Raw genomic sequence first — 22,782 nt, 5'->3', positions numbered from 1 at the left:
AAAATGTTAGCATTGCTCGCACGTCCGGTTTTATTAAAGCCAACGTTGAAACTTTTTTTCAAAACTATTCCGAGGTTATGGTCAAATATAAGTTTTCTCCTGACCAAATCGTTAATACTGACGAAACTGGTATTCTTACAGTTATGCAAGCACCCAAAGGTATATCAGAAACCGACAAGAAGCAAATGGGTCTATATGCTTCGTCAGAAAAAGAAACACTCGTCACTTTCTGTGGAATCATAACCGCCACCGGTATAATTATTCCACCATTATATGTATATCCGCGAGTAAGAATGAAAGATCATAATTTATATGGAAGTGTGTCCGGTGCAGTTGGATATGCAATAAAATCAGGCTGGATGTCATCAGCTGTATTTATTAAATATTGGAACATATGCATATTAATCGTGAAAATCCTCTTCTCTTACTTGTTGATAACCACGTGACTCATATTTCTCTTGATGCAATCAATTATTGCAGAGAGCATGGAATAGTAATGCTTTCTTTCTCAATTCACTGCACACATAGGATGCAGCCGCTGGACATCGGAGTTTAAGGCCCTTTCAAAGCTAGGTGCAAGTCAGCTGCAAGACAGCCTTTAATGACTTGATTTTATCGAACCCTGGCAAAGGTTCATTTATTTCCATTAATATAACAAAATCTTTCGAAAAATCTGGAATCTCGCCAATAAAGAGCCTTAATTTTGACGATTTTGATTTTGCTGGATTTCTCACCAGTGGACCTTCCACAAGTATACAAGTGGAAACTAACCGTGCTCCAATAATATCTTAATATCTTCTGAGAGTCATGCATGTTATACTAGTACACCATAAAAGAATAGAATAGAAGTTGAAGAGAAGGAAAGGAATAACAAACAAAGCAAAGTTGTAAAAAAGGAAAATTAACCGCAGTGAAAAATTAGAACCTTAAAAAAAAGCTAAAAAAAAACCAAAGAAAAAATCATCTTACTCTAGTTGCTCAAAATCTGACATAAGTGCTACGATGTTTGATTGTAATTTAAATTCTGACATATATCTGCACAGTAATCAAGAGGAAATATAGGACCTTTTAGATGATGAGAAGGTTCTTGCAGGTGACTTCGTGTTGCTAAAATTTGAAACAAAGAAAACGGTTTGTCACTTTGTCGTCTTTGTAGAAGAATTAGTGGATAAGGAACTAACAATTAAATTTTTACGATACAAAGTAAACAGTGCCTTTTATTATCCTAGTCACAATGATATTAGAACTATATCTCGAGCCGATATTATGGCAAAACTTACCCATACCTTTAGAAACCATGGGAAAATCTCGGCAAGCGTCTTATATAAAGTTTTATACCTCATCTTTTCCGTATAATATTAAATAATAATTTCTGTACAACATGTTCATATTATAAACAATAAATATCGTTCATAAGTACTTTGCATATTAAATAATTTAATAAGGCTTTAACAAACGCTTATTTTAATTATCCAAATATGTCCCCCGGCTGTACAAATCTACCCTATGATGGGGTACAATAATTGGACAAATACACTGTTTAAGAAAATTTGGTTTTTTTATCCATTATCCGTTATAAAATATTAAAATATCTTGAAAATATTCCCTACAGAAAAATAATGTCCAAATCTACCCCACCCTTCCCTCGTTATATTTTTCACAACTGATTATTAGAGTTCATAAGTTACATCTAGTAGCAAAAACAAAGTATTGCGGTTTTCGGTTTTCGGCCTACCCGTGATTTTAATTAGCTCTTTGTAAATAAACATATACATTTAAAGTTATACAGTTGTTTTAAAAGACTTAAAAAATGGGCGAAAAAATTTCTGATAATTCATACATAAACGAAACTCGTCTGTATGTCATCTTTAGTGCTGAAGCTGTAGTAATATAAAATATATGAAGCATTAAGATACTTTGAAAAACTCATAATACCTCTATTACGATAGTATCTGACTTATTATCTGCTATGTTAGCCATTAAAACGTTAAATTTTTCTAGTAATAACTCAAACATATAGGTACGTCCTTCAAATTAAAAAACTTCTATGTGACATTTAAGGCATTGCAAATGCATTTGCAATGCTTTAAAACTCTAGTTGAAAAGTCTATCGAATATAACAGACCCCTTGCTCTTATCTTTGTCGACTTCCACAAAGCATTTGACACAGTCAAAACAGTTGCTATCTTAAAAGCACTATCAGAATGCAGAATAGATCACAGGTATGCAAATATTATTCGAAATATATACGAAAGTGCGACAACAACCGTTAACCTCCATTGCATGACTGAGAAGATAAAAATTGGCAGAGGGGTGCGGCAGGGAGATACCTTGTCGCCAAAACTATATATAACAGTTATGGAGTACGCATTTAAACGGCTATAATGGGAATCAAAGGGTATTAGCATCGATGGAAAGATATTCAATCATCTCAGATATGCCGATGATATTGTTCTCATAACAGACAACTTAGGAGAAGCCAGAGTTATGCTACAATAACTACAGCAAGTAACCCAGAAAGTCGATTTAAAAATAAACTATGGAAAAACAAAAATGATGACCAATCTCGTCCCCAATGAGCTAATAGAAATCGAAAAGTCGCCCATAGAACTTGTGGAAAAATATGTGTATTTAGGTCACGAAATAAGGTTAACGCGAGATAACCAAACATGCGAGCTACTCATAAGTCTGGGTTGAGCTGCATTCGGAAAAATGAGAGACGTATTTAAACCAAATATACCGATCCATTTAAAAAGAAAAGCTTTTAACCAGTGCGTTCTACCAGTCCTCACATACGGAGCAGAAACCTTAACTCTCACAAAAACATCACCCGAAAAATTAAGAAGGAAACAACGAAAGATGGAGAGATCAATGCTTGGAATAAGCTTAAGAAATAGAATAAGAAACGAGGAAGTTCGTAGACGAACCGGAGTGGAAGACATTATCGAACATATTACAAGGCAAAAATGGAGATGGACAGGACATGTTGCAAGAATAAAAGACGACAGTTGGACAAAAAAATTGTTTGAGTGGAGACCACGGGCTGACAAGCGAAGCCGAGGAAGACCCCCAACGCGATGGACCGACGACCTCAAAAGAATCATGACCAATTGGATAGCAGAGGCGCAGAACAGAAGCAGATGGAAAAGTCTAGAGAAGGCCTATGTTCAACAATGGACAACTCAGGGCTGATTGATGATGATGATGATGATGTGACATTTATAAAAATCGAAGAATTGTTAATTTTTTGTGGGTTAAAGTACACATAGGTCTTAAATACACCGAACATGTTGACTTATTAGCTAAAAAATCAATTGATGCTGGAAGACAAACTGGTCACCAAATCTGTAGATAAGATGTATTAACAATAATTAAAAATATTATCATGGAAACAATCATGGAATATATACATGGAACATAAATCTATACAGCCTTCAATCCCAAGTGATTATTCGTTTATAAACTATTCTGTATCACAAAGGTATATAATATCCATAGAAAATTTTGATACGCCTGTTATCCTATTCATCTGGCAAAACTAAAAATCGTAAATTTAAACTTATGTCTAGAGTGTCAAACGGAAGAAGATTTAAACCACATTTTCTTCGAATGTAAAAAATACCTAAAACAAACGGAAAATCTAATAAAAAATTTAATAAACATCAAAATTTTTCCTCTATACAATATGTGCTATCTACTATCTCTAAATTATAAGAGTTGTTAATGAATGTTTAATGAAATATATCTGGAAAAGCAATCCTAATATTTAAGTGTAATTAGAATTCCAACCTCTGTTTTATCCCATTGGTTGTTACCTTCTACCCGTGATCTAGTCTAGTTTGTCTTAAAAACAATGTCTTGATGGGCTCCTAGGAGGGAAACGAGTGTCCATGTTTATCCTTAATAATTTTTTTAATGCTTAAAATTTCATTCCTAATTAGATAGCGAACGAGTAAACGTCGTTTTCTCGTTTATCTGGATAGATATTTCTGTTATCTACGAGATGATTACTAGTTTTACTAATTACTGTGTAAATAACAGAATGTGATATTTACGAACAATTTAGTGTTATAGTTTTTTTTAAACTGTGAATCGTAAAATATAGATATTGAATAATTTGATTATCCAGTGGCGTACCAATATACCAGGTAACTGATATTTTTCAATCACTTTATTCACAGAGTGCTACTGGGACGGTTGTTGCATTATTTAAATCTACGTGTAGTGGTATTGGTATCCAGGACCGCTCACAAAATTGACCTCTAATAGTACTCAAATAACTTAACAAACAAACATAACAAGGAACACTAAGTCTTATGTCGCTGCAACTTTAACTAAACCTCCATCTCCTTTGCTTCCTCATAAAAATGATTTTCTTTTTAAGTATATAAAAGTTATAGGTGACATTGTTACTTTTAAAAATATCACCTTTGCGTTTCTAATTTCAAAAAATCGTAATAATAAACTTTCCCATCCCCTGTCCCCTTACGTCTACTCACAGATATATCTCCACCAGAAAGCACTCTTAATCAAACCAATTTACAAAATCTATCCTCCGAAATTCCAACCAGTTAAAAAACTGACATTACGCAGTCATCATCCCCCCCATACAAGGACAAAAAAGAGCCATATCCACCAACAGTAATTAAAGCTCTCCCTTTAACTTTCTTTGGTCGCTACACCGGATCCAACTAATAACCAAATACCTCCGTCCTCGTTTGTAAAAACTAATATTCCCTGTAAACGACAAAAGAAAAAATCTAAAACAATAATAACAGTTTATAGCTTTCCTAAAAATTACATATGGTATCACAGATTCACTCAAAGAATTAAAAAAAAGGCAGTTCCTGTGATCTGTGTTTCCATTAAGTTTAGAAAAACATTTAGTTTCTTATTGTTTGGAGATGGATAGGCGGTATTATGGTTTGCCAAGATCGGATATCAGACGGTTGGCTTATCAACTTGCATTGCAGAATGGTATTTTCCATCCATTTTCAAACTAAAATGCGACAGTGGGTTAAAAATGGCTTACGGGATTCCTTAAACGTCAATCCTCAGGGCCTTCCAAAGCAAGAATAAAGGACTTAACGTATCTTTAGCTTGCTTGAACCAGCTCTGGAGAAAATCAAATTTATTCTAAAGATACACTACAACATTGATCAAACGGAAATAACAATAGTGCAGACGAAACACCTTTGAATTATTTCCCTGCAAAGTAAGAAGCAAGTTTGCACCGTGACTGATGCTGAGAGAGGTTCACTAGTCGCTGTTGTGTTTTGTATAAGTGCAATTTTGTGGATTTGTCCCACCTTTGTACGTGTTCACCGGAAAAAACATAAAACTGAGTTGTTGGATGGTGCTACTCCCGGATTAATAGCAGCATGTCATCCATCAGGGTCGATTCAACAACATAATATATTCACACAGTGGATTAAACGTTTTATTTCGCATGTGAAACCAACCGAAGATGATCATGTAGTGCTTGTTTTGGATGAACACTACAGCCATATATAAAATCTTGAACTGACTGAAACAGCTGGTCTCATCATTTGACGATTGTCTGCCTTCCTCCTGTAGTAATACCGCATAATTAAATCAGTGAAAAAAAAGTAATTAGCTCTCGCAGAGACGTAATTCCGTAGGCGACTCTGGTACAATTTGTAGAAATGTTAGATATGCGTATAAAGTATAGGACAAGAGTAGGAATATACACAATAATGTTTTATGTTACCCGGCGAAGGTTCTTACACTTTTAAGAGTAAATATTAGAAACTCACTCTGTTCATTATCTTCTTAATGTAAATGTTCTGTCTTCTATCTGGCCAGATAATTCTTTTTGTGGTGACACTTCCCAAACATAAGAGGGCGAATGGGTGTCGAAATATTAAAAATATTCAATGCGATTCCGGCACGCACTTTTCTTATACAACGACAATGTCTTATTTTTATTTAATTTGGAAAATAGATGGCCCACTGGAAACACGATAATTTTGAGATTAGATTTCACGAGGTCAACGCAAAGGGTTGAGTCTAGTAATAGATAGAAGATATGTTAACTTTATAAAGGTCGCAATTGGACAAGACGCGGACAAAAAGGGCCTTCGGTCATGTAAGCTATCCTTTCACCCCAGCGAAAGAAATTATGGCGCAACAATTCTTTTCTATTCTTGCCGGTAGATTATTGCCGTTACCATATACGTTTTCGACAGCTAATTTATTATTTCTTACTAATTTAATTATGCGGTATTTAAATTTAATTTTCTCCAGAGGGGGTTCAAGAAAACTAAAGAAACGTGTTATGTTTTCTTCCGTGAAGCCCTTTATTCTTGCTTTGAAAGGCTTAGGCATTTGGTTATTAGTTGGATCCGGTGTAGTGACCGGAGAAAGTTAAAAGGAGTGCTTGTATTTTTGTCGGTGGATATGGCCCTTTTTTGCCTTTGTATTGAGGGGAGGATGATGACTTCGTAATGTCAGTTTTTTAACTAGTTAGAATTTCGGAGATGAATACATTTTGTAAATTGGTTTGATTAAGAGTGCTTTCTGGTGGGGATGTATAAGTGGGTAGAGATAAGAGGATAGCGGATTGGGAATGTTCAGTTTAAGTAACAGTGATTTTAGTATTTACAGTTTAGTTTAGTTAGAAGAAAAATAAGAGAATCCAAAGAGAAACAAAAAACAGAACAATGCCAAGAAATAGAGGAGTATCAGAGTCCATATGATAACTTCAATGTTCATCGAAAGGTGAAGGAAATAGCTGGAAAGTTCCGAAAACGCAACAGCGGAAAAATAACAGATGATGAAGGCAATCTTGCCATAACCAAAGAAGATAAAAAGAAAGTATGGGAAGAATACCTGGAGAAGCTTTTCCATGACCTTAGAACAATACAAGAGTCCATCATTGAATAAAATTCAGGTCCCCAAATCCTACCAGAAGAAATAACGGTAGCCGTCAGACAAATGAAAGATGGAAAGGCACCGGAACTTGATGAAATTCCTGCAGAATTGTTGAAGCTATTAGATGAAGAACAAATAAAAATAATAACTGAAATATTTAATGAAATATACAAGGCAGGAAAAATACTAGTAGAGTGGCTCAAATCGGAGTTTGTACCATTACCCAAAAAAACAGGAGCAAAAGTTTCTGAATATTACAGGACCATAAGCCTAATGAGCCATCTGATGAAGCTGTTTTTAAAAGTCATCCACAAAAGAATTTACCGGAAATGCGAGGAACAAACTGCGCCCAATCAGTTTGGATTTGTGAACGCCGTTGGTACGAGGGAAGCTTTATTTAGCGTGCAGATATTGTTTCAGAAATGTAGAGATGTCAGCTGTATTGTTTTTGAATGCCTGATTGACAACAAGAAGGCTTTCGATAGAGTCAGACATGAACAAATGATGGAAGTGCTGAAGAGGACAGGAATTGACGGAAAAGATTTAAAAATAATATCTAACCTGTATTGGAATCAATCAGCAGTACTCCGTATAGACGGAGAATATACAGATGAGGTCAAAATCTTAAGGGGAGTGAGACAGGGGTGCATAATTTCACCACTGATATTCAATCTGTACTCGGAGCACATTTTTGAAGAGGCTCTAAAAGATATTGATGAAGGCATCTCAATAAATGGAGTCAAGCTCAATAACTTGCGGTATGCAGATGATACAATAGTGTTTTCAGATGAACAAGATGAACAAAATAACGGAAACAAGTAGAAAATATGGACTGGATATAAACACCAGCAAAACCAAGTTAATGATCATCAGCAAGGAAAACATAACTGGAGCAAATCTGTATGTGAACTAAATGAGAATTGAACGTGTCTCACAATACAACTACTTGGGAGCTATAATTAATGAGTCGTGGGACAATACCCAAGAGATTAAATGTGCATTCTTGACTATGAGTTCTGTGTTCAAGAGCCATGACCTCACCCTAGACACAAAAATAAGGCTTCTTAAATGTTATGTGTACTCAGTGCTTCTGTACGGAGTAGAAACGTGGACATTGAGGGCGGAAACTCTATCAAAACTTCAGGCTTTTGAGCTATGGTCATGCGAAAGGATCCTGAAGATACCATGGACAGACAAAGTCACCAATGAAGCAGTACTGCGGAAGATGAACACAACTGCGGATTTGGTCAACATCCTGAAGAGCCGTAAGCTGCAGTACTTGGGGCATATAATGAGAAATCATGACAGATACGATCTACTTCAATGCATTTTGCCAGGTAAAATTGAAGGAAAAAGGGCCCAGGGACGAAGAAGAATATCCTGCCTTGCTAACCTGAGAGCATGGTATAGAAAGACCTCAACACAGCTATTTCGTATAGCAACCAACAAAGTCATCACAGCCAAGATGATCGCCATCGTTCGGAACGGACAGGCAGCCTAAGAAGAAGATTTTAGTATTGTGCAAGCGTCAGCAGTATTACCAGCTTGTGTACATAAGCTTCTAAGAAAACATTCTAACTTATTAGTAGACACAAATATTCTACATGGGATGTTATCGTAAGTTATTAAGAAAGAGGTTTGACTTAAAAAGTTTTCATTTTCAGGAATAACGTATGAGACTTTTCGGAAGCTTATACACATAGTGCATAATCATCAGTAAGTAAACCACATTTCACGAATGAAACGGGAGAGGCTATTTGTTATCCGACATCTTTTAGGGCTTTTTCGATTATGAGATGCGGTATTGTGGGAGATACATTCGATATGAGAATACGTTTAGCAGGGGTAATAAGTCTTCGAATAGGAACAACTGCTGAGTTGATGGTGATACTTAGGTGGGCACTGAGAAGTTCGTCGACTGCTGTAACGGAAGTTAAATAAATACAAATACTATTATTTGAAATTCGACATGTAAAGTTGATGTTTTTGGGGATAACAATATCACCTATAGCTTTTAAATACTTTTATATACTTTTATATACTAAAAAGAACAACATTTGAAATAGCATGTAAAATAATACCTTGATTTTTATTAGGAAACGAAAAAGGGGAGGTTTAGGTAAAGTTGTAGTGATACCAAGACTTGGTGTTCCTTGTCATGCTTGTTTGTGAAGTTATTTGAGGTCATTTTCGTGAGCGGTCCTTAATAATAATAATAATAATAAATGTCTTTATGCTAGTTAATAAACTAACAAGACAAACAACACTAATCGATGTGGCGATACCTAACTACAATAATCTGCGTGTTAAGTATAACGAAAAGATCGCCAAGTACAGAGATCTGGAAATACAAATAAGGAGACAATGGAGAATGGAAATTACCCAGACGATATCTATTATTAATTTAACCACTGGAGTCATCCCGAAGAACCACAAAAGAAAAAAACACAAAAAAGCTGGGTCTAAATGAACATTTATATAAGATCATGCAGAAAGCTGTGCTACTTTCGACAACCAGATGCGTGCGAAAATTTTTGGGAGATACACCGACGTACCAAGTCACCTAGGACTCGATAACATAAAAAGAGGCCCACCAGAGCACAATCCTTTTGATACCTTAGGTATCTGGGATGAGTGAATTTTCCCCTTAGAGGGAGTGTGAGCCGTAGGGCTAAATCTGGGAATATAAATGTCTTTATTAACAAACAAATTAATTTTCCTTGCTATTAATGTCGTGATAAGGGTAAACAATAAAATATTATATCAGTAGGGCAAGATTCAGTTTGTATACCACTGTGTAACAGCGGCATACAACTGCTCTTCCACCTAACCCCCCGAAGATAGGATAGATAGACTATATTTAAATAATGAAATTGTATTTTACAATGAAACCTAGAAGTATTACATATTAAATTTATAAATTATAAACTATTTATTTTTATAAATTTTTAACTTTTTAAATTACTGTTCAGCTAACAACTGCCCATAAATTAATCTCTTGAACTCGACACTAGAAAAATTGTAACACTAAATTGTTCGTAAATATCACATTGTGCTTTTTATTTCGACACTAATTAGTAAAACTAGTAATAAGAAAAATCACGTAGATAACAGAAATATCTATCCAGATAAACGATCAAACGATGTTTACTCTTTCGCTATCTAATTAGGAATGAAATTTTAAGCATTAAAATAATTGTTAAGTATTAACATGGACACTCGTTTCTCATCTAGGATTCCATCAAGACATTTTTTTAAGACAAACTAGACTAGGTCACGGGTAGAAGGTAACGACAAATGGGATAAAACAGAGGTTGGGATTCTAATTACACTTAAGTATTAATATTAGGATTTACCCCTTTCAGTCATTTCTGAAATGAAAAATTATTGGAAATATTTTATTCTACCAAGTTTCCTAATTTCGGATATCGGATTTTGGGAGCATACCATTATATCCGAAATTTAGCAACTCAACGCTATAGAGGTTAGAATAAAACAATAGATATGCCTATATTTTTTAAATTAAGGTAATTTCTAATAATGCCAACAAACCATTTGACTTACCTTTATGTATAATTGAAACAAGATAAGATGAAAAATAACGTTATAAACACAAATAAAATACGATGGTTTAGAAAAGTCTACTTGATCGTTTCAAGATACTGCCCACGACTAAATGTATGTACACGGCAGATAGGGCAGTATCCGAAATTTGACAACTGTCCGAAATTAGGTGCTTTTCTTTTATATATATATATATATATATATATATATATATATATATATATATATAAATATATATATAATTATCCTTATATACTTGATGTACTATTTTGTGAGTCTATTCAATGATGTGAATTTCATAATTCTATATTTTGTTGCCATCCTATTTTATCCTATTTCTACGATTTTAAATGAATCTACGTCTCTAGATTTTTTTATTTTATTAATAATTAACAAGTATTTCACGTAGGTACGTCCCTGGCTCCCCAACTAAATAAATATAGCCTTCGTAAAAATATCATCACTTACTTATCAGCTCTTGCAGTTTAAAGTATGCAGTTCAAACAGTTCGTTTTTGTACTATATTTTAGTTTAAATTCAGTTTTTGGATCAAATATTCTCTTCGTTAGTAATGTTCCGAGTCCAAGTCATCAAATATGGAATTACGGACTAGCGGAAGGCCTTTTAAAGAAAGGACACAATATAACCATGTTGGCTGCATCACCAGTGGAGAACAAATCATACAAAAATTATCATCCGATCGATATCACGGGTAAATTTAATAAAAATCCTTATGACGTTACAAATATAATATTACATAATATGTTATAATTACTGTTGATGTTTTCTAGATACTTTTATATTTACATCCTCATCTGTTTCTACAATTACTTTTGGAATAATTAGCAAATAGTTCGTGGTGGTTTTTGGTTTTGGTTACTATTTTATTTAAACATGAAACAACATTCAAGAATTTCTTCTCAATTCCCGTTTGAATAATCATCATTATCATCCAGCCTTCATTGATCACGTCCACTGCTGGACATATGCCTCAATTAAACTCGTCCATTCTTGGCGTTTGTGTGCCCATGTTGCCAATTTTTGGTGATACGCCTGATATCGTTAGCCCAACGTGTAGGTGGTCTTCCTCTACTACGTTGGTCTACTCTTGGCCTGAATCACAAATCTTTTTGAATCATAAATAGTTTTAAAACATTGGTTATGTGGTTATAATAATAACATATTTATTACCCATTTTAGTTATATAGTTAAGAGAACGCTTGGAATTTATTAAATAGCGTCCACTTTTATATACTAAATCTTGCTACAAACCAACATTCACTTTTTTTTAAATACCATCCAGATTGACATAATTCTTTTAGGTATTCTTTTACATTAATTTTTTCGACTACCTTATTCCTTCTGTAAAGTATTTGTTCAGTTTGTTTTTGTAAATGCACTTTTACATACATTGTTTTTTTGAGTTTAAGATCTGATCCAAGTTGTATTAGAAGGAATTTAAGTAAATTAATTTTCTAAGGTAGTGCTTTACCACAAACACCAATGCCATCACTCAAATGTTCGATGCTGAAGTTCTTAAATGAAAGATATCTTACGTCTTCATCCGCATCATCCTTCCATCTCATCCTCCCAATATGTACTAAAGCACTTAATTGAAAGATTTCTTGCATCTTCATCCACATAATCTCCCATCTTATCCAATAGATCTCTTTCTCTGCATTATTGCACTCTTGTCAGTTTTTTTAGAAGTATGTTTTCTTCTATTCTAAATACATGTCCTGCCCAATGAAGACGCTTTAGGCGAACATACTGAGATAAAGGTGGTTCTTCATATATATATCACATATTTTATAATTGTATCTGATTTGCCAACTGTTAATCTCATTTATTGAGCCTAGTATTCGTCTCTGTACCTTTCCTACAAAGATGTCTAAATTGACCGAAGTAGCTTTGATAATACTTCCTAATTCACTTATTAGCCGTATTCTTGTTCTACTATTTGGGTAAATAGAGAAATTTTCTTGAGCTGATTTTAAATGGCATCTTAGAGCTTGGTCAAAGTTTTGTGAACTGCTGAAGTACGAATGGCTGATTCCATTTTAAATTGCTATAGTAACTGCGTTGCACTGGGCTTTAATTCTGTCTAGTTCCTCCTTTATTGGTAGTAGTCTGAAGAAGTGTATAAAATTATGTGTGCTAGTGTGGTTGTCCCAGGTTGAAGATCTTGATCCAGCTTGATCCCAACTTCCTCTCCCATAGTCAGAGTAATTATGTAGGGAAGATTCAGAATTATATAAATTATAAAGTTAAATTATATTCCTTATATAAAGAATTTTTAATAAAAAAAATTTTATTCAGTATTAGTTTGTGACTTGAATTAATATTTTATATTTTTCTTATGAACTGTAGCTTTTGATATGTTAACAGTTACTTCGTAATTTCCTTTAATAAGTTTTGCGGAATATCGCTGAAGTAATTTGTTTCTAGTGAGTGTCTTCCGTGTATACATTTTTGTGCTTGGTTTTACGTAATAGGGACTTGTCTCGATTTGTTTCTGTTTTAGATTACTTTATATTTTATATTATTCTTGTAAATATGCTGGTTAACTTCCTTCTGTAATTCTTAAGTTATCTCTCTATGATTTTGTACATATTTATTTAGTATTATTTTCTATATGTCAACATTAAATGGATGTTTTACGTCGATATGTCCATTTAATATGTCAATAGGTCTTAACTTCGTTGCTAAATGTATGGAATTATTGTACCGATTTATAGCGTACAGCATTTGTTCTTTTACTTTAGCTTATGAGGAAGGCTGTCATATTTATTTTGTTGGCATATATCGCAGAAGTTTATGATATCTTCTATATCTTTCTTCATATTGGCCAGTAATATCGTTTTCCAATTTGGCTTTCAGTTTCAGCTATTCCTCTATGGCTATTTTGTCCTTCATGATAGTTCTTTATAAGTTTCTTTTATTTTTCTTCGGAGTTAACATCTTTCAATAAAAGATTACATTTTATTAGGTCGTATGGATATTTTTAAATGTTTTTCTAATAATTTCGCAAATTTCTGCAAAAATGTTCTTCTTCAACTTCAAATAGAATTGTATACTTCTTTCTCGGGTTGAGTTAAAAAAGTTTATAGTATCGGCGTGTAGCTGGACTTTCGATAGCTGAATAGATAACGCTTTTTATTGGCAAACGTTTGGGCAATTGCTGAAGGTCGTGGACTGTAATTGACGGTTTTGATAATAATTTGGTTATTGTAAAAGTTAAGTGGCTTATCTGAAATAGGAACTGGATTTTCTGCTGTTGTATGTCTTGTCTTATTTCCGATGTTGTGTTGTACTTCCTTGTCTCACTGCTTTAATAACGGAACCCAGTGGTTCTTGTATGCCTGCTAGCAATACTGTGAGAGCTTGTTGATGGAAATTTTTTTATCTCAGCATTTACAGTACGTAGTTCTATGTCGTTATTAAAACAGCTTAAAGCCCAATAATTTTTACTAAAAATGCATGATAGATTCCGTTGAGCCTTAATTTCAAATTTACTATATCCCTTGTAAGCTAATTTTCATCTCTCTGATCTTCAAAATTTTAAATTAGGTTCTTGGAATAGTAAACAAACACTTTAAATTGACGAGTATCTTCAAAGATCTCTTCTACTTCCTTACTGGATACTAAAATAGTAAAAGTATTTTCTTTTAGGAAATAGTTTTTTGAATAGCAAAAACAATCAAAATAGCCTTTTACTTTTATTTAGATTTTAGTTACAATTTGAAATATCATATTTAGACTGAAAAAAGGTAGTTTTGCGAGGCTTTATTTATAATTTAGTTGCTTAAGTTACTGTTTTAGTACTTCACAATTAGTATTGTAATATTCCAGAATGTTTGTTGCTTACAGGCGGTAACCTCCTATTGAATTTTCGTGATATAATATGCTAAGAAGAACAGTCCCGGTGCTAGGGTATAAGGTGCCAGCATTCAAAACTCTTCGGTTTTTAAAATTTAATTAAATAATCTAGCTTTGTTTTATAACTCAGCTTTCTCATTTTGTCCATCATATTGTCATTCTTCGCCAAAAGTTCAAGCATCATTTTAAGCGTATCCTAATTTTGGGGGCTATTCTTACTCGGTGACGTTAATTTGTTCTTTTCACAAATAACTTTATCTTGACTTCCTCCTCTATTTCTCTTTTTCCAGTTGTCTCCACCACTATTGTCATATTCCAATCTAACTTCACTTATTTTTTATACGCTCCGCATTTGTGCATTTTGAACCTTCAAATTGTATTAAATAAAATATCTAAAAATATTTATAAATTTTATAAAGTACTATGGAAACCTGAATAAGACACATGTTATTTTTGTTGACAATTTTTTATTGCTCGTATCACCCGTCCAGCGCAAAGAGTCACCGCCCGTATCAACTTCTCAGAGTTTTTGACCTTTATCCATACGGTGATTAAAAACACTAAATTACTAATTTACTAATATATCCATAAACAATAATCGATTTTGTTTACTTACTCTCATAAAAATCCTTCTTAACTACACTTTTCACAGTTACGTCCCTGGATTATCCAATGTGTGACGACATATAGAAAGACTATATATACCAGTGTTTAATTAGATTAGGACCTTTTTGTTTTGTAGTTGTTACCATACCTGAACGTTCTCAATAAATAAATTTTGTTACGAAAATAAATTTTTTAAAAATCCGTTTTCGGCATTGACTTTCGTAACTGTCGCAGTCAGTAGTATTTTTCAAAGTTTTATAGTGTTTTCAAGTAAACGCCAGATTTTTCGAAATTGTACAGTGTTCGTGTTAACCTTGCAGAATTTCGTGTGCAATTTTTCTTTTTAAAGATTAACGAAAAAAATCTACATTTCGGGTACGGTAACAGCCAAACGTCCAGGGCTGGGAACAAACATGGTCCACAACCCATTGGAGAAGCCAAGACCAGGGAGAAGGAACCAGCATCGTCCAGAATCCTATTGGTGCAGACGGAAGAACAAAAATAGTCTGTAGTCTATAGAAAATGAAAATATTCATGTAAGTGTTTCCTATTTTACCAAAATCCATATTTTTACCTATATATTATATATTTTTTGCTTCACTGTGGAGGACATTTTAGATAATTTAGTAAATTTAACATTTAACGAGATGGCTCAACCTAATTTTCAATTAATTAAATATCAAGCAGATAACATTCCTACTTTTGATGGCAATCCGAAACAATTAAATAGATTTATTAAATCATGTAAAAATTTTTTAAATAATCATAGCAATAGAGATGCAAATAATCCTATAAATGTTTGTCTTTTCGATACTGTTTTAAGTAAGCTAACTGACAGAGCAGCAGACCTTATTGCATCAAGAACAGAACTTGATTCTTGGGCAAAAATTAAAGATTCTCTTATAGTAACATTTTCTGATCAGAGATCAATTGATTGTTTAATACAAGATATAATTTCAATGAAACCAGAAAGAAACGAAAATGCACAAAATTTTGGTTTAAGAATCCAGGATGCTAGAAGCATTCTTTGTTCAAAAATAAATATGTCTAATGACCAATTAAATGTAAAAATATTAAAAATTCAACAATATGAAGATCTTTGTCTTAAAACTTTTATAAATGGCCTTAATTATCACATGCAGTTAGTAGTCAGATTAAAGAATCCTGATTCAATAGAACAAGCAATGGCTTTCGCTAAAGAAGAGGAAAATTTTATTACTTTTAAAAATCGAAATAATAATACGAGACCCTCAAATTTTAGTAATTCTCGATCCTATAATAATTCCAATAGAAATTCAAATAATAATTCACAACACTCTTCATTTCCAAATAGAAATAATTTTTCTCGAAATCAGAATTTTTCGAATTATAATAATTTTCAAAATCGACATTCTTCCCAAAGTTCTAGTCAATTCAGAAATAATAATTTTTTCAGAAATCCAAATAATAATTTTCAAAATCGTCCAAGTTTTTCGAACAATGGTTTTAATAATAATAATAATGGTAACCAATTTCAAAGACAATTTCCAAATATACCTAGAAATCAGCCATCTATTCCTACCCAAAATCAAAGCAGAAATTCAATGCGACCTGAGCCAATGGATACAAGTTCCAATAACTTTAGTTTACGAAGTAATTTTAGAAATGATAGACGTTCTCCAAATCATTTATTTAATCATAAAATAACGAGTAATAATGTAAGAGAAGAAAGATATAATGATAATGATAGAACATATAATAATAATAATTTAAGAAGGTGCAATGAAAACGAAAGAAGAATATATAATGATGAAAATTTTCCAGTCCAAGCCTCAACAAGTACAGCCACATAAATTTTAATGCTATTAAACAATATGATAAATTACCTAAGATAATAATTCCAGAAATTAATGCTACATTTTTAATAGATACAGAATCAGAACAAAGTTTTTTTAGACCTGACCTCGCAAGAGAACTTTTCTCGAAATATATAATTCCTGAGCAATTTGCTGTGCATACTGCACACGCTACTTCAATTCATAATGAAACTATGACCATTCCAATATTCCCTAGTTTTAAAAATCCAAATAGTCATAAATTTTATCTTTTCGATTTCTCTCCTAATTTTGACGGTTTGCTAGGATGCAACTTTTTATCACAAATCAATGCTATTATTGATTTTAAAGAGTCAAAACTAAAGACCCCAACCATTTCTCTTCCAATATTTTTAACATCACAAGATCCAACTAAACAAAAATATTTTAAACCTAGTAAAATAATAATACCACCAAGAACAGCTCAAAAAGTTAAAGTCCCAGTTAACAGAAGATCTGGTACAGCGATACTAAATTATACAAAAATCGGAAATGCACAAATTCCTTCATGTTTAATTGAGATAAATGACCACAACGCTTTTACTATGATAAGTAACCTAGGAGAAACTCCAGCGGAAATTAAATTTACGGAACCTTTTAATGTAGAATATATTCAAGAAGAAAATTTAAATAATATTCAGTCATATCATATTGAGGAGATGGACATAGAAGAAGAAGAAATAGATTGTCTACAAAAAGAAAATCTCAAGAAACTTAGACTTAATCATTGTAACAAAGAAGAATACGAAGCTATAAGTAAATTATGTTATGAATATAGAGATATTTTTTATATAGACGGAACGCCCCTTAGTTTTACGAATGAAATAAAGCATAAAATAGATTTAGTTAATGATACTCCGGTTTACACAAGGAATTACAGATATCCGGAAGTTTATAAAAAAGAAGTTAGTAGACAAATAAATGATATGTTAAAAAATGGAATAATACAAGATTCAAACTCGCCTTTTAATTCACCCATCTGGGTAATAGAGAAGAAAATGGATGCAAGTAACCAAAAGAAATATAGAATAGTTATAGATTACCGCAAACTGAATGAAAACACAATAGAAAATAAATTTCCCTTGCCATTAATAGATAATATTCTAGATGGTCTAGGAAGAGCTCAATATTTTACTACTTTAGATTTAGCAAATGGTTTCCACCAGATAGCAATGGAACCAGCCGATGTACCGAAAACAGCATTTTCCACAGAGACAGGACATTATGAATTTTTACGTATGCCGTTTGGATTGAAAAATGCCCCAGCTACTTTTCAAAAAGTTATGAATAATGTATTAAGAGGATATCAGAATGAAATATGCTATATATATTTAGATGATATAATTGTTTTTTCCTCATCATTGCAAGAACATGTTAAAAGACTGAAAGCAATTTTTGAAAGACTAAGAAAATCTAATTTAAAAATACAGCTAGATAAATCAGAATTTTTACGAACAGAAGTGGCATATTTAGGTCATGTTATAACAAAAGACGGAGTACGACCAAATCCAGAAAAAATAAATGCAGTCAAAAACTTTCCTATTCCTACTACACAAAAAGAAATAAAGTCATTTTTAGGATTAGCAGGATATTACAGAAGATTTATCCAAAATTTCGCCAAAATAGCTAAACCTTTAACTATGTGTCTAAAGAAACATGCAAAAGTTATACACACTCCAGAATTTAAAAAATCTTTTAATCATCTTAAAGAACTTTTAATTAATGCTCCAATTTTAAAATATCCAGATGTTTCAAAACCATTTATATTAACTATAGACGCTTCAAATATAGCCTTAGGTGCAATTTTGTCACAAGGAAAAGTCCCAAATGATTTACCCGTAGCGTATGCCTCAAGAACTCTTAATCAAACAGAGCAAAAATATTCTACGATAGAAAAAAAACTTTTAGCAATTGTATGGGCTTGTAAAACATTCAGACCTTATTTATACGGCAGATCTTTTAAAATTTTATGCGACCATAGACCCCTAATATGGATATTTAATTTAAAGGAACCCAACTCCAAATTATTACGATGGAGATTAAAATTAGAAGAATTTAACTATACTATAAAATATAAACCCGGTAAAACGAATATTGCCGATTCTTTAAGTCGAATAAATATTAATGCAATTGAAACAGAATCAAATATAAATAATCCCGGTGACATAGATTTTGATATCGACCAATTTTTAGCTGAATTTAACCCAGACATAGTTGATGAAAATGTAATAAATGAAACTTTGCAAATTCTCGATAACAATGATGTTGCAGAAAACCCACAAGTAAATAAAATTATATCAACAGGAAATAAGAACAATGAAAACGTTGAAATGGATAACTCAGACACAGATACAGCCCATAGTGCTGAATCTTCAAATGAAAATAGATTCTCATTGTTGGATGAAATAATAAACAATAAAGCCTATCAACTTATCGTTAAGAGAGCGCCTTTTGCAAATTATTTAAAACGCGAATGCGAGAATTTTGAAGGACATAAAATAATAAGAGCTACTATTTCAGCTGACGAAGAAAGTGTGACACAATTCCTAAAAGAAAATGCGTGCAAAAATACTTTATACATTTATTTCTTATCTCAATAATTACGACCAATATTTCAGAATGTATGGCGTAAATATTTTACAAAATTAAAATTGATTGAATGTACCAAATTAGTTAACAATGTATTGCCAGAAGAAAGAAATCAACTAATAAAATATAAGCACGACGGCAAAACAAATCATCGAGAAATTTCAGAGACTCTTAGAGCTTTAAAAATAAATTACTACTGGAAATCAATGAAGAAGGATATAGAAAAATATATAAACGAATGTGAAATATGCCAAAGATCAAAATATAATAAAAATCCACATAAAGAACCTTTAATATTAACCCACACACCCTCCAAGCCTTTTGAGATAATACATATAGATACTTATAAAGTTGGCAATCAAAGATTTTTAACAATTATAGATACATTTTCAAAATATGGCCAAGCGTTACCATATTTTGGCACAGCGATATCAGCGTGTCAACAATTAGTACATTTCTTTTCATTTTTCGGAATACCGAAACAAATTGTTGCAGATAGTGGCGGAGAATTCAAAAATGACGTTGTAGACGAATTACTAAAAACGCATCAAATAAAAATACATTTTACTACTCCATATCATCACGAATCTAATTCCCCGGTAGAAAGATTCCATTCTACCTTAACTGAGCACTTAAGATTACTAAAAGAAAAAGATAAAGATGCAGATAATATTTCCATTATGCTTTATGCTCTTGTTGCCTATAATAGTACTATACACTCAGCAACTGGCCATACACCTTTCGAATTAGTATCGGGACATACAGACAGTAAAGACCCCATGAGACTTATTCCAGCACAAACTTATACTCAATATGTTAATGCACATCAAAATAATACTCAAGCTCTATATACAAGTATACAAAAAGAAAATCAAAAACTTAAAGAGAATATAATTGGAAAAAGAAATAAAGATAGAAACTCAAAAGATCCTCGTTTAGGATCACAAGTTTATAGAAAAACAGAAACTCGCGGAGGAAAATTAAGTAGAAAATATACTGGACCTTATATACTTACACAAATATTAGAAAATGGGAAAATAGAAATTGAAAATCCCAAGAATAAAAAGAAAATAATAGTCCACTTAAACGAAACTAAAATAATGCCTAATATTTCAGATTTATCGTCGGAATCTTCGGAGCAGTCAACTATATCAACGCAAGAGACAACTTAGTCAAGTTTGAAGTTGTAACTACATATCCAGGACTCCTACCTTTTAGATTAGGTACCTCCAAAATAATTTCTACACACTGGACATTTATACAAATTTACAATTTAACTTCTGTCATACAAGAATTTTATTTATTGAAAAATGAAGCTCAAAGACTACACACAAGTTTCTGAAATCAAACAAGTTATTATCCAGAATTAGAAAACTCATTTATCCCTTTAATTACGTTACAAAGTAAAATAGAAGAACAAATATATCAAATTAATCCACCTTTGTATAAGGAAAAAAAAACAATAAAAAAAAGACTTCTAAATCCTCTAGGAACAATAATAAAATGTATTACAGGAAATATGGACCAAGAAGACGCACAACGAATAGAAAACGAAATAAAACAATTAAAAGATAATCAAAGTAACTTAAAAGTAAATTCGCTAAGACAAATATCTTTATTGCAAGATTCTATAAATACTTATAATAATGCTATAAATAATATTTCACATAATCAATTGATTTTGATATCAAAAATTGAAGCTATAAAGAATAAATTAGCTTTATTTGAAAAAAGTATGTATACACACATTCAGTCATTTATAGTAATAAATCCAATTACTTTACTTTATCAAACAATTTATGATATTGTTGAAAAAGTAGAAACTGCAATCTCATTTGCCAAAATAAATACCTTGCACAATTCTATAGTAAATCCAATTGAACTTTTAAATGAAATAAAGAAAGCAAAATCTCAGACAAAGTCAAAATTAATGCCTTTTGATTCTACACTAGGAAAAATAATTCAGTATGAGAAAATAATAAATATTAAGAGCTATTCAGTAAATTCTATAATTATATTTGTATTAGAGATTCCATTAGTTGAATCGGAAATATATGATTATTACCAACTATTTCCTATTCCTATTCCTATGAATAACTCAAATTATCTTATTCATTTACCTTACAAACCATTCCTTGCACTTAATGAATTTAGCTATATCTACATGGAAGATATATGCACAGAAATATACTCAGAAGAATACATATGTAAAGGAAGTAATAAACTAACGATAACCGAAGAAGCCCCTTGTGCAGTCCAATTAATAAATTTCAAGAAAAAGGCATTGTCATGTGAATATTTCGAAGTAAAGATAAAGAAGATAGAACCTACAAGAATCAGCGACGGAAAATGGATAGTTACAGTTCCAGAAGAAGAATTAGCAATTATCGAGTGCCCAAACTCAAAAGAAAATTTACCAATACATGGAAGCTACGTTTTAGAATCAGTTCCTGAATGTACCGTGAAAATCAAGAATGAAGCCTTCCAAACAGAAAAAATTGGTAAAAATCACTTTGCTCATATAAATATTCCAAAAGTTATTCCTTCTAATAATATTTTTCAAAACGAAAGTTCAAATTTTTCACCAATAAATCTTAATACAATTAACCTTAGAAAGACTAAAGATATTTTAGAAAAGTTAGAAACACAAAAATATAATTTAAACAATAATAATTCAATTTATTTTAAGCAAACAAGTTTTTGGACAATCTGTATATATATACTAATTTTCATTTTAATTTTATATTATTTAACTAAATATTGTAAAACTGTGCGTCAAAGAAAACAAGAAGAAAGAAAACAAGAAGAAAGAAGAAAAGAAGAAACCCAAGGATATGCTTCTTTCTAAGGGCGGAGAGTTACGTCTCTGGATTATCCAATGTGTGACGACATATAGAAAGACTATATATACCAGTGTTTAATTAGATTAAGAGCTTTTTGTTTTGTAGTTGTTACCATACCTGTACGTTCTCAATAAATAAATTTTGTTACGAAAATAAATTTTTTAAAAATCCGTTTTCGGCATTGACTTTCGTAACTGTCGCAGTCAGTAGTATTTTTCAAAGTTTTATAGTGTTTTCAAGTAAACGCCATTCGTAACTTCACTATTTGCTTTACGTAAATTAGAAGTAAATTACAAATCTCGGAGCGAAACTACACATGTCTAACTAGTGCAATTTCCGTTTATTGAGTCATATGCTTCTTTAAAGTCGACGAAAATATTATAGACATCTATGTCTTGTTCCTTAAACTTAAGTTGTGGCTTATTCCCAATAAAAATAGTAATTTAATATTTATTTTAAAATCCTGATATGGCAGTAATAAAATAAAGTAATTTAGTGTTTCATTTGTATCTGTAAAGTTTATAATTTATTATAAAATGGTGTAACTAAACAAA

General features: G+C 32.0%; 1 protein-coding gene across 1 annotated transcript in view; it reads left to right on the top strand.

Annotated features, from left to right (window-relative positions):
- Positions 1-10,926: 10,926 nt before the first annotated feature.
- LOC140431298 (UDP-glucosyltransferase 2-like) overlaps positions 10,927-22,782 on the top strand; it is a 144,992-nt gene continuing 133,136 nt past the window's right edge. The window contains exon 1 of the mRNA XM_072519238.1: positions 10,927-11,170. Coding sequence (XP_072375339.1) covers positions 10,951-11,170 — 220 coding nt within the window. The 5' untranslated portion in view covers positions 10,927-10,950. The remainder of the gene's footprint in view (positions 11,171-22,782) is intronic.

Source organism: Diabrotica undecimpunctata, chromosome 1 (genome assembly GCF_040954645.1).
Source record: "Diabrotica undecimpunctata isolate CICGRU chromosome 1, icDiaUnde3, whole genome shotgun sequence".
In the NCBI taxonomy this organism is placed as follows: domain Eukaryota; kingdom Metazoa; phylum Arthropoda; class Insecta; order Coleoptera; family Chrysomelidae; genus Diabrotica; species Diabrotica undecimpunctata.
The sequence above is the reverse complement of the archived record's forward strand: the minus strand, read 5'-3'. Positions and strand labels throughout refer to the sequence as shown.